The sequence below is a fragment of the Talpa occidentalis genome, unplaced genomic scaffold (assembly GCF_014898055.3).
Source record: "Talpa occidentalis isolate TD23 unplaced genomic scaffold, MPIMG_talOcc4v2.1 talOcc4.13, whole genome shotgun sequence".
In the NCBI taxonomy this organism is placed as follows: Eukaryota; Metazoa; Chordata; class Mammalia; order Eulipotyphla; family Talpidae; genus Talpa; species Talpa occidentalis.
Genome location: NW_023601322.1, coordinates 82,241,491 through 82,254,013, shown reverse-complemented (window position 1 = coordinate 82,254,013; position 12,523 = coordinate 82,241,491). Strand labels below are relative to the sequence as shown.

At 40.0% G+C, this 12,523-nt stretch overlaps 1 protein-coding gene across 12 annotated transcripts in view; it reads left to right on the top strand.

Annotated features, from left to right (window-relative positions):
• The window catches only part of SNCAIP (synuclein alpha interacting protein), a 158,553-nt gene extending 148,553 nt beyond the window's left edge, over window positions 1-10,000 (top strand). For 7 of the 12 annotated variants that reach the window (XM_037509462.2, XM_054694491.1, XM_054694487.1 and 4 more), the window contains one exon: window positions 2,227-2,552. In XM_037509462.2, the coding sequence (XP_037365359.1) occupies window positions 2,227-2,326 (100 nt within the window). In that variant the 3' untranslated portion in view covers window positions 2,327-2,552. Of the gene's footprint in view, window positions 1-385; window positions 2,136-2,226; window positions 2,873-9,469 lie in introns of those variants that run through there. The other 5 variants (XM_037509464.2, XM_037509463.2, XM_054694495.1 and 2 more) reach the window with 3 other exon arrangements.
• Window positions 10,001-12,523: the final 2,523 nt, after the last annotated feature.

Sequence of the window (12,523 nt, the reverse complement as noted above, 5' to 3'; positions counted from 1 at the left end):
CACAGCAGTTCCATGCCCTTTGAATTGCATGCCTTTTGCAATTAGGGAGAGGCTTGCCAAGAGCCTTTAGCAGGGGCTGACACTGAAGAAGGAAATAGCAACTGTTCCCCCCAAAAGAATCAGGCAGACTTGTCATGGAGCCTTAGAAGGGTAGCCAGTACCCTACTGGAGGGGTTTTCTTCCAGCATCAGAGGGCAGAGGAATTCAATTTCCCAAATGTGCAGTGTTTCCCAGTTGACTTTGGCTGTCAGTCTTTGTTTTAATGGCATCAAGTACCCAGTTAATATAGAACGTCAGTTTCCTGGCAGGGGTGGAATGACTCAACCTCTGATCAGAATCAGAACTTTGAAACAGAGCTGAGGGTTTTTTTCATTGCTGACCATAGACTGAAAACACTTTTCGTCACCCTTCTGCCACCCTGGGGAGAAGCTGGGCGCTGCCACTCTGAGATAGCTCCTGCTTAACATTTGCAAGCACAAAGCGAGTCAGTCAGCCCATCAGTGAGTGGCCACAAATACAAGGGTCATTCTCAAACAAGATGTTTATGTCTCAAAACACATGTATATAAAAAAAATCATCTCTGGTGCCTCCTTGGGCAAAAACCTTCTGTAGCACAACTTTCACACCTTGAGAACATGCCCTGACCAACTGTGAAGACAGAGGAGCAGAATGAGAGCTGAGAGCAGCTTAGTTAATGCAGTCAGTGTCTCTTGACTGGTTTATTTCAGAAAAGATAAACCCCCAAACACATTTTATTTTTTAAGATATTTTTATTGAGGTAATGTTGGTTTACAATGCAATATGATTTAGGGATATAGGTTCACCCCTCTTCAGCTGCATATCCTCCACCACAGTTCACTGGGCTCCCTTTCTGCTTTGCAAAGACCCCACACCCTCCCCCTCTGGTAGCCTCAGTTATGCAGTTAGAGATCTCGGATTTGCTACTGGTTTGGTTCTGTCTGACCCTTTGTTTTGTTTCTCTGTATTCCACATATAAGTGAAACCAATCAGGATTTGTCCTCTTTTTCACCAATTTGGCTTAGCATAATCTCCTCCAGCACCATCTTTGGTGTTGCAAATGTCAAAAGATGAAAAAGAATTCATCTTTTTCATAGCCAAGTAGCATTCCGTTATGCATATACACACCACATGTTCTTTTTCCACTTGCCTGTTGTTGGGCATTTAGGCCATTTCTATAACTTGGGTATTGGAAACTGTGCTGCCGTGGACATAGGATCCCCCAGATGCTTTTTTAAAAGAGATTAGTGCCTTTAAGTCCATTAATGTAATTAATCCTTTAAATTAAAAGAAAAAATTTTGACGTGCATTTCAGCACTCCTCCAAAATGTTTCTGTGTGTGTATGTGTAAGTGTAAATAATTTACATACACTCAAATATGAATGCATATGTTGTGGGTATGAAGGTTAGCTCAGGATGCTAACCTGAGCTAACCTAAACCAAATATAATCTGCCCCTCTAAACCAAATGTAATCTGTTCAGGTTTCTATTCAGGCTAGAGGAAAGGTAAATCTTGGTCATTTAAGGAAGTACTCTGAGGGGTCTCATTAACTCAGCAAGTTGGGATCTGCTTGGGTCATGTTCATGTGTCACCTGAGTCTGGGCTACCTGTGGTCACACTAGGGCAGGGAAGAGCTGAGCAGTGCTGAGAGTGCTGACAGCCCAATGCCTGGAGTGGGGAGGAAGTAGAAAAAAAACACTCATTCCCTTCCTAGACATCGATATGGACCCACCACTATTTCCCCCAACCTATCTTCCCCAGGCCATTCCCTTCTCTGCCCTGTCACAGTTTGAGTGTGTCCTCTGGGACCTCTGAGTTCTGTCATTGTCCTTAAACAGAAGTCCCCAACACCCAGAAACAAGGAAGCTCAAAGACTTAGCAAACCTTTGGGGAGGGAGCACTTGGAAAAGATAGTTCATATCATAGTAGATTGTCTATGAGCAGGGGAACTAAACTGAACAATCTAATAGGATTACAAAAATCAGAGCATAAAATGAGGTTTTGAGGGCTGCTCGGATATCCGACACAAGGGGGTAGTCACACTCAGTTTAGTCCTTACTAAAGACTTTTTGGACCTGTTAGATTCACTGGCTTTAGTATTAACAGTTGGATGCAATGAAAATGAAATTATTCAATATATTTAAATAAGCATCCTGACCCCTTCTCCCCCATGCCTTATAAATCAGCCTCTACTTTATCATTCACAGAAAGTGCAAACTCTGGTTCATTGATGCCAGAGAGGAAATTTTTCTGCTTCACTTATCACATAAAGGCAGAGAGAACTGGCCCACTTCACTCCTTAGATGAAACAAGAATAGATATCTCAAAATGAAATAAGATTCCTTAGAGAAATTAAAACAAGCATGGGAATGTGGACATGAAAAAGAGTCTAGTCCTGCTTCCTTTTGCCTGTGGCACCTTGCTACAAGACAGAAAGGGACCCAAGTGTTCATCTGTCAGTGATGTCCCAAATTTGGCCTGAAAATTTGATTGAAGGTCATATGGCTCCTTTTGAGGAGCAGGAATTGCCTTGGAAATATATCACTTTGGAAACCAACGACTTTCATTGGATGAGAATTGGCTCCGAACATCAACGCTTCTGGATGACCATCTCCATGACACCTTGGGAGCAAGTGAGGTGCAGTGCACTCCAAATCCAGGCGTATACTGGAATCACATTTGAGATCCTAAGGAAATTTCATTTTTCCCAGACAAGGAAAAATAGAGCCAATAAATACATTTTAAAGAATGTCATATCTCTGAGAGAGTTCTGTTTGCTATTTATTTCTCCAATTTGGTCACAGTTTGATAGCAAAGAATCTGAATTTCTTTTCAATGCCCTTTAAAATTAGATTCAATTCTGGGGCCCAAACCACTTTTCTCGTTTATTTCAACTGCAGAGGATGACTGGGTTTATAACAAGCAGATTTATCTTTACTTTTTCTTATAGGGAACAAGTTAGTTTTGAGTCATCACAAGGCTAAGGGAATGTTTGCAGTGACTTGTCTTAAATGCCAATAAGACATTCGTTTCCCAGAGTTTAAGTCTAGCCGGGATCTGGAAGGCATGCAGTGAGCACTGATAGCAGATAGCGATCAGCACTGGCCTCAGCAGCTACACCCTCGCTTGTCTGTCATCGTGATCTTTGGGGGTTAGCCTGAGGAAACCCCGAACCCTAATACCAACATGGGAGTCAACCTTTAAAAAGACATTGAGCAATACACTCCATTATGTGGATGTTACTGCCAAGGAATTAGCCACACTGGGAATGATACTCCTAGAGCCAAAAGCCAGTGTCAAATGTTTTGCATGAATTTCAAGGTTGTTCCGAGCTACTTCAATGAGAGGGGGTGTTTGGCACAAGATGGCATGAGGGTGTGGCCATGGGCATCTGCTGTGTCCACTGGGAGGTCAGAGTTCGGGGTACCCTTCCCACCCCCACATCCCCCAGCACACACACATACTTGTGTTCTTATGGTCAGATCTTCACATTGAACAGGAAAATGAGCAAAGATGTGAAAGATAATGGGAAAACAGAGGTGAGGCCCTGGCTGAAAGCTGCCCCCAGGCAGAGAGGTCCTCAGCCCCCGTCAACAGTGATTCCAAAATCATCATGGGAAAATGTAGTCAGCACAAAATGAATCCAAATGCACCCTTGGCACGATTTCTCTGGATGTGATAGAATCACTACATCTTATAATTGTCTTTATATTTTGACTTTAGTCACTTTTTTAACCTAGTATGGTTTTTAAGGCACCCCAATGAAGGAGCGCAGCCACAGCCAACTGAATCTCACCAATGTAACAATTCAGAAAAGTTTGTTCAAGTGTGAATACTGAAAAAGTATTTAGAAACACTATAGACATTACAGTTTCTCAAGAACTCTAGTTTCAAGTTAGAAGTCCCGATGGGAAGTTATTTTTTCTGCCTTCCTTTTTGAGGGATCCAGATCCAACTGGGAGGTGAGGGCGATGACCTCTGATCCAGCAATACCTAGAGCCTCAGTGGTGCCCCACCCCTCCATACCTGGTTCTGTGGCACAATTCTCTGCCCCACCTCTGGCTCCCTAGGGCTCAAATTCATTTCAGAGACAAAACCCTCATTTTATACTGCAGCTTTATCCTTATGACTTGGAGGAGGAAGAAGAAGCCATCTTGAACCGTTTCTCCAAATTATATTAATAAATGGCAGGTTTGCCTTTGAAACAGGCTATGGTTTTCAGTGTCTCTATTGTAGAGTTATGTACAGAGAAAAGGCTTATGGGATGGGGAATATTTAAAAGGATCAGATATTTGGGGGATCTAAGCACAACTTAGCAAACTCTTTATAAAAGCTGTCAGAGTCCCCAAAGTTTATGAGAGCATGATTGACACATGAAGTTTCTTCTCATAAGCTCCTCTACCCTCTGGAGAAAGAAGGAAGCATATTCTGCCACAGGAAGACAATGAAACCAAATAAGTAGCAAGGTATAATGAGTCGAGACATACTTAGAATAAGCTATTGCATAATTTAATTTTTTTAATGTAAATTGAAAATTTGCTGTACCTAAGTTCCCGTGTCGTTTGTGAAAGCAGTGCCTAGAAAGGCAGGGGATCCCTAGAAAGGCACAAAATGAAAAGGTGCAACTCATAAACACTCTTGAACTGAGGGTAGGAAGGTACAGAAGGGAAACCTGCCTTGGGAACCAAAATCATCCTAAAAAGACACTCTGGGTACTTGGGTGCACGAATTTTTATACTTTGAACCAGAACCTTTTTTTAGTAGATGGAATTTATAGAAAAGCTCTTAGAGCTCTGAAGGCAATCCCAGAGTAACCAAAATAAAACAAATGCGCGGACATGGACCCTTGGACTAAGCCTCCGGGTGAGCTTAGGGGCTGTGGAAACACACAGGCGATGCCTCGATGAGTCAGCAAGTTCGATGACTTAAAAAACTGAGATTTAAATGGAAGCCTTTTCTGTTTTCCAATTTTGGTCACTCAGAATGTGATTTCATATCCAAAAATGAAAGCAAGGAGCAGCAAATTATCTGAGTAACTCCTGCCAGAATTACCCAAACACTTTTCTTCCTTTGAATACTGGTAATTCAGGACTAGGTAATTGAAGGGTGGAGGGAGGCTTAAATTATCCTGATAGCCATCAGATAAATGTCTGAAATTAACATTTTACTGCATAGATTCAGCTCTAATCATGCTGCAGAAAGTTCTTTTTAGTGTTTTTGACCACAGCATCCTTTAAAGCGAATATACTCCATCCAAGTCCTAACAATGATATCATCCTTAAACTAGAATGTAAGTCTTCACTTAAGCTTATTTATTATTTCAATTTCATTTTTTTGCCAAAGTGCTGTGGGTATATATAATAATAATAATGTCCCCTGTGCCCAGCCTACCCCGCCCGCCCCCCCCCCCGCCGCTTCCCACTCCCTGCTTCTCATTTCAATGTTTTCCTTGGTTATTCTTTATTTCTAGGTCACATGTTCAGGCAGGACTTTAATTTTATCTTTACTATCTACTGACACCCTGCTGTATATAGAAAGACAAAAATTCTAACCCTTGTAAAGCATGAATACAACGTGTACCAGGAAATATCTAGCTACTTGCTCCATTTAAACTATTTAAATCTTCATACGGACAGTGTGGTAAATATTATTAGTATCTAAAGTTTGACAACTGGAAATTGAAGCCCAGAGAGATGATGTGTCTTGTCTAAGGTTGCACAGTAATAATGGTAATAAATGGTGGAACCAGGATTTGAACACATTCAGTCTAGTTCCAAAATCCACGTTCACCACCACGAGCCACATGTGTCTACCTCTATGCTGGCACCCAACACTGCCCCTCACCCCAACACTGCCCCTCACCCCAGCACACACACTTCCTCTTTCAGCCATGAATATGGTTGCTTCCTTCTTTGGAGTTAAATCCATATGTGGTGTTCATTTTTATTATAATGGCTATCTATTAATCACAGGACTGCTGTGATTTCTTTTCTCATAGAACATTTTGTTTTCCCTAGAAATAATTTTCATTTCTCAATTTATAATCATCTGAAAACACTCTACCAGAGGCAAAACCCCCTCAGTGCATTCAGACAGATCAGGTCTGTCTCTGTGTTGATCTCTTCCTGCCAGCTCTTCTGGCCAGTGACCCTGCTGCTGTTGGTGCTGCTCCACTCTCAGACTGGGTGGGGGTCCCCTCTATGACATCCTGGGTGGGCCGTTTGCTTCTCTCTTGTGTAGAACTCTACTTCTGGAATCTCTCTTTTCCTTTTTCTGGTTTATTCTCTTGCAGGTAAGCACAGTTTTCCTTCCTAGGGAAGTGAAGACAGACCTTGCCTGTCTGAAAATATCCTCAGTTTGCCCACAGTGGATTAGGAATGCTTGACTGAGTAGAAAATTATAAGAAGGAAATATTTTCCCTGGGAATCTTGAACACATTGTTTCATTTTCTGCTGCTTCTAATGTGCCTATTGAGGAACTTCATTTCTGTCTAATAGCTAATCCCTTGGAAACCTTTCTGATTTTCTCTTATCCCGAATATTTTGATTTCTTGATACTATGCCTATTCTATGATGTCATTATCATTTTTGGGATGTGGATACTCAGCAGACTCTTTCAACTGGAAGTCTATGTACTTCAATTCTGTGAAATGATTTTGTAACATTTCTTTGAAAATTGTCTCCCAATTCCTCTTTTAGTTTTTCTGGAAATCCTATTATTCTAATGTTGGACATACTGGACCAATCCTCAGATTTTCTAAATATCCTTTAGAATATTTATCTAAACCTTTGCATTTTCCAGTTCTACTTTTTAGGATATTGTTGAACTTTACCTTCCAGTTTTTCTATTCACTTTTAGTTCTGCTCTAATAGTCTTAATTTCCAATAACATTTTGATGAGTTCCCCATGTTCCTTTTTATAGCAGTATGTATGCAGATCTCATTTAAACTTTTATGATCAAATACAAATTATATATTTTTATCTTTCCTTCATTTTTACAGTAAGCATGACACACTATACAGTTTTGCTTCTTCCTTTGTTATTTTTTACCTAACATGTTGGAGTTATTTACGTAGTAGTAGAGAAAGAACATTTTCATAGCTATATATTATTTCATTGGATGGATGCATTATCGTTAATCCTTCATTTTTTTATTGAGATTCTGATCTTCATGTTGGTTTCTAACAGCTTTTTACATATTACATATCATGAAGATTAACCCCATGTGAAATTATTGCAGTTTTCCCGGTTTTTCTTTTAAATTGCTTTTTGACATTTCACCACTTTCCTATATTATGTCTATTCACTTTGACTTTTGTTTCTCTATTTCTTCTGGTCTTTTTTTTTCCCCAGTAGTACTTTCTTCAAGTGTCTGGTGATTCCTAACTCATTCACTTTTAACAAGACACTAAAGCGTTTAGGATGAAATTTGTTGATATACTATACATTACTTCACACAGACTAGTGACATCTGGGCTTTTATGTTGGGAAACCGATTGTCAGTATGTGTAGGTCTTTTCTCTTGGCCAGTAATTTCTCAGGATGAAGAAGCTCCATTCTCCTGTTCGGGCCCATAATTCTCCCTGCCAGGAATCTGTGAATCAAACTAATGGGAGATGGAATGAGAATTGTGTTCTGTAAGACACACTTTCACTTAATCCTGTAGTCTCCATGCCCTTTAGCTAAACTGAAAGTCTCTTTGATTCATGCCTTTCAGAAAGTAACCTCCTCTCTTCTGTCACACTGAGAGCAGGTCACCAGGCTACTGTGAGACAAAGAGGTACAAAAAGCTACTCCAAATTTTTTCAAATCATCTTCCAATGGTCAGCAGTAACTGTCACCTTTAGGAGTTCACAGCACTTCTGCATCTTGCAGTACAAACCAGTCTGTTAACTCCCTTTACTGTGGGCTTAGGATTCTGCTTTTTCTACTCTGCTAAATCATTCCACAAATCTGTTTAATTTCCCATTCCTGAAATTTTATTTGCAGCTTGTCTATCATCCCCTCTCCTGTTGCCTTATTCATATATTTTTATAACTTTTATTCATTTATTTTCATGTTTAGTAGCATCTTATCAGAAAAGGGTGGTGATATGTGTATTCAGCCCACCATGTTTAATTAAAGGTCCATAGAACTTTGTTTTTTTCACCAACCAGGTTTTTCTTTCACACTCTTCCCTTTTTTTTTAAGATTTATGTATGTATGTATGTATGTATGTATGTATGTATGTATGTATGTATGTAAGCACTGGGTACAGTCAGAAGCGCAGGAGGGTAAGAGAATTCACCAGAGCCAGAGCAGGGAGCAGAACAGGCAGACTGACGAAATACACTGCTGTGGGGAGCAATAGGGGAGACAGGAGAGGTCTGTCGTGCCATGTGGGACACCCGCCGGCGGCCGGGGATCGAACCGGCACTGCAGAGGCTGCGGGCAGCTTCGCAGCCCAATGCTCAACTACTGCACCACCAGGGGAGGCCCCACACTCTTCCCTTTCATGCCCCTGGGCAGCTCTCTCAAGTCCTATTGAAAGGAAAAAAATAAAAATAGAATTATAACTTTCAGATGGTGATAATGATCCATATTTGCTAGAACACTGAGAACAGACCACATGGTCTTGGTAAGTCAGCATGATTTGGAGGCCATGAAACCACTCTTCCCTTGTCCTCAGGTTAGTGAGTACCATCACCAGAATCACTGTGTTTTTGTGCAGAGTAACAACAGGAAAGAATTTAGTAACACGAAGACTTACCCACTCTCAGGAGATAGCTCGTTCTGGAAGGCTTTATACCCAGAATGGGACTAATAACTTATGAAGATGGATGCAGGTACCCAGAGGGAAATTCACTTAAAAAGCAAAAACTGTTCTAACATGAGCTCATACTTCTTCATATCAAGTGTTAAGTGAAAAAAACACTATTGTTCCCTAGTTTCTTATTTTTACTATAGATTTACCTATTTGTGGTCTTCCATCTACTTCATGCTACTACTCAGTAATCACACATCCAGTGAAAAAACATTCTCTAAAGTTTTAAGACTCCAGCTTCCTGGAAAACAAGAGGTATCTCCACTGAACCCAAATGCGTGAAATAGAAATATCTCTTGTTCCCACTTAGCCAAGTGTACTGTGCTTCCTTTCTTGCTTGATTCTGATAAAATTTACTTGACTATAGAATGCTGCCTTGATTACAGTCAGCATGGTTGAGAAATTATTTCCAGAGTCAAATTAAAAAGTGTTCAGTCAGTGTACATTAGTACAGGACTACTGCTTATATGTTTAGAGAGTGGTTTATAGGAAAAAAAAAAGAATAATTTGCCTACTGGAATGAAGTGTTCTTCAGTGTGGTTCGTGTGAGGATAATTTCCATTTTTGGTGAGCTGTTTAGCAGTGTTGTCTTGTAACTTGACCATAGTTTTATCTAATTTTGGCCTTATGGTTTTTCTTCTACTTAGGCATAATGTCATCAATAGAAAAATGAAGAAACCCTACAGTGTAAAGCACACTGCTGAGCCAGAGTCAAAAGAACTCTTCCTGTAAATCACTTTTTTATTATTTTTCATTGCTGCCCGTTGGACATCATTGAAATTTCTGGACTATTCTCTGTGGAAATAGAACCATGAGAACTATGCCTCACCAGCAGACAGAATATCAGGATGCCTTAAATTTACAGTAGTAGACTCTATAAGACACATTTTTTTGAAGATTTGTATATATAACTTGTTTTTAAAGAAATGTTGTTTAAAAGCATGATTGGGCAAATGTTTGTTTTTAAGGTTGGATTCATCCAGCTTCCCCCAGGACATTCACCAACCACTGATACCATTTTGTATTTCATCAATTGCATGAATGTTTGCTAATGTTTGTCTGAACTTCCTCTCCCCCATAACTTGGGCAGTATTGGCTCAGTATTGTTTCTGTCAAGAGTGTTTTTTCTGTCATTTCTACTTTTTTGTATAAAGGAAATAAAACAATGTTAACAGCCACCTATAAGCTTGGGGCACCTACTTTCTAATAAATCTGCAATGTTCAGATTTCTACGGGACTTTGAGAGTATTTTGATTGCTGTTATTTTATTTCAGGAACAAACTGCCCGGTTTAGCTTTTTTCCCATAGGGGTCAAATAAAACATTCTAGTTTTCATTATGTACTAAAGGATCAGACAAGTATATAAAGTAAGTCAATTCCTTCTGTCTTCTCAAATGGCAGTGTTGACATGAGAAAACAGTAATGACGACTAAGGATTTAGTCTTTTCTTGGGTCACCTTTTTCTGCCTCTAACACATTATGAGGCCTGTGTAATTCCTTTAGGAGACAGTATGGAGCCTGAGTTCATAATAGCCTATTGTTGATGCAGCTCTTTCAATCCTTGTAAGTAGTAAGTTCCAGAAGGTTTCATCCTATCATGTAAAAATATATTTCTGTTGAAACTTCAAGAGTTTTATTTTCAAAGTGTTGGCAAGGCCTGTAAGAGGCCTGTCAAATTTTCGTTTGAAAGTAGAATGTATTCTTACCAGTAGGAGGGGGTATGTTCACTTACTTACAGTGTTACAGCAGGAAAATATGGGCCAGGCTGTCTCCTGGTAGAAAAAGTAGGCCAAGGGAAGTGAATTAGCAGGTAATCATGCATATGTGGGTCATCTATTGAACTTGAGCTTGAGGAGATGTAATGAGGTATAGAAGAAGCAGCCAGCACTTAAGTGCCTTTCATGTGCCAGCCACACTTAAATGGAAATATTATTACTCCCATTTTATAGATAAGAAAATTAAACTTTGGGAAGTAACACTTATGGTGAATAGCAGCATCGGCTGGTACAAGTTGGTTCAATATGTGGTGTGCCTCAGCACACTGCAGTGTGCCATTCCCTACATAATTCTTTGGTTTAGGGCAAAGGACATTACTTCTTTAAAAGCTCTGGAAAAGTGTGAGACTGGCCCACACACCCAGCTGGAGAGTAGGTTCTTTCTGGCCAATTTATAGAGCAACATATCTCTGAATTTTAACCAGTTTGTTTTGTCCTTGTTCGGATCCTCTGAGTTTCTGTTGTTGGAACCTGGTGCCATGTGTGTGGTTGTGCAGTTCCCACTTGGTCTTTTCTTCACATGAGATTCCCTATTCTGATTTTGAGCCCTGGGTCTTTGATTATGTCCTCAAAATTTCAGTGCTGTGTCCTAGTACTTGAGATTCTAGAAGAGGATAGATAGCAAGCACATGAGAAGTGTAGATGCTTCCTGCCTGGTACTGACGGTAACACTGAAATCACAAGTGAGTCAACATTCAGGACTTCGTTCTAGAATAGGGCCTGCAAAGAAAAGAGAAGCAAAGCATGCTTTCCATCCCAGAGAGCCCTGAGTTTTGTTCTTAGACAGACTGGCTTTAATCTTGAAAGTGGACGGGGCTGTGTATTCAGTAGAGATTTTATGAGCCAGACACAGAGTTCCCTAAGAAACAGAGCAAGGAAGAATTCAAGAGTTCAAAAGAAAGAGATGCTACCTGCACCTAGCCTTCTCCAGCAATTTGCTAGTTTATTGCCACTGGCATTTAAGATAACATAGTACTAACAAAGAATAAAAAAGAAGTTAAGATAGGAAAGTTGAGCAAATTGAAATGAATCCAGCTGCAATACAAAGCATTCTATGGTTAAGTGATGGCCTAGGACACTAAAAAGGCTGCTCCTTAAATTCCACATGGACAATATTGTTACCACCTAAGTTCTTTAAGAAACAGTTATGCCTGCTTGACATTAATAGAATAAGGTTTTCTTTACAAGAAATTTTTCTGTGCAAAATTTTTTAAATGAAAGCACAAATTCTTACTTGTTTATAAGCATGGAGACACATTTACATGTTAAAGAAAGAGTGTGTTTCCTTTTAGTAAGGAGAGCTTTGGGGTTCCTGCCCCAACTTCCTCCCATTGGGCTAGTAAAATGAGTTAGCTTGATCTGCATGCCTAATTACATGCACCAGAGCCGGAAACTCAACTCCACTGTAAAAAACAAAAATCACAACATCTGTCAGCATCTTTTAAAGCCTGGCTTCTTTTATGTCACTAAAGGGACTTGCAATGCCAAAATTGAACACTTCAAATTAAAAATGTTTCTTAGAAAAGATAATAAGACACCGAACCTTTACCACCTCTCAGCCTTCTAAACCTTTTATACAGGATCTTCCTTAGAAGAAGCCTGGCAAAGTAAGTGGTTAAGTAGGAGTGTGCTAGATCCATGTTTATGTGGAAAGAAAACTCAAAAAAAAAAAAAAAATGAAGAAGGAATCTTCCTTCTTGCCAAAATAGGTATGGAGAACATGCATCTTTCTACACCCTTTCTACACCATGAAATGTGCTTGAGGTCATATCAAGAAAGAGGTCCTGCTGTGCTAGGCACTTGAATAAAAAGATGCAGAGTCTGGCATCCACCCGAGTGGGGATATTAGAAGACACTGGTGGAAAAGGGGAGTCTTAACTGGTTAGCAGCAACAGTTCTCAAACTATGGTGCCCATTAGAATTCCC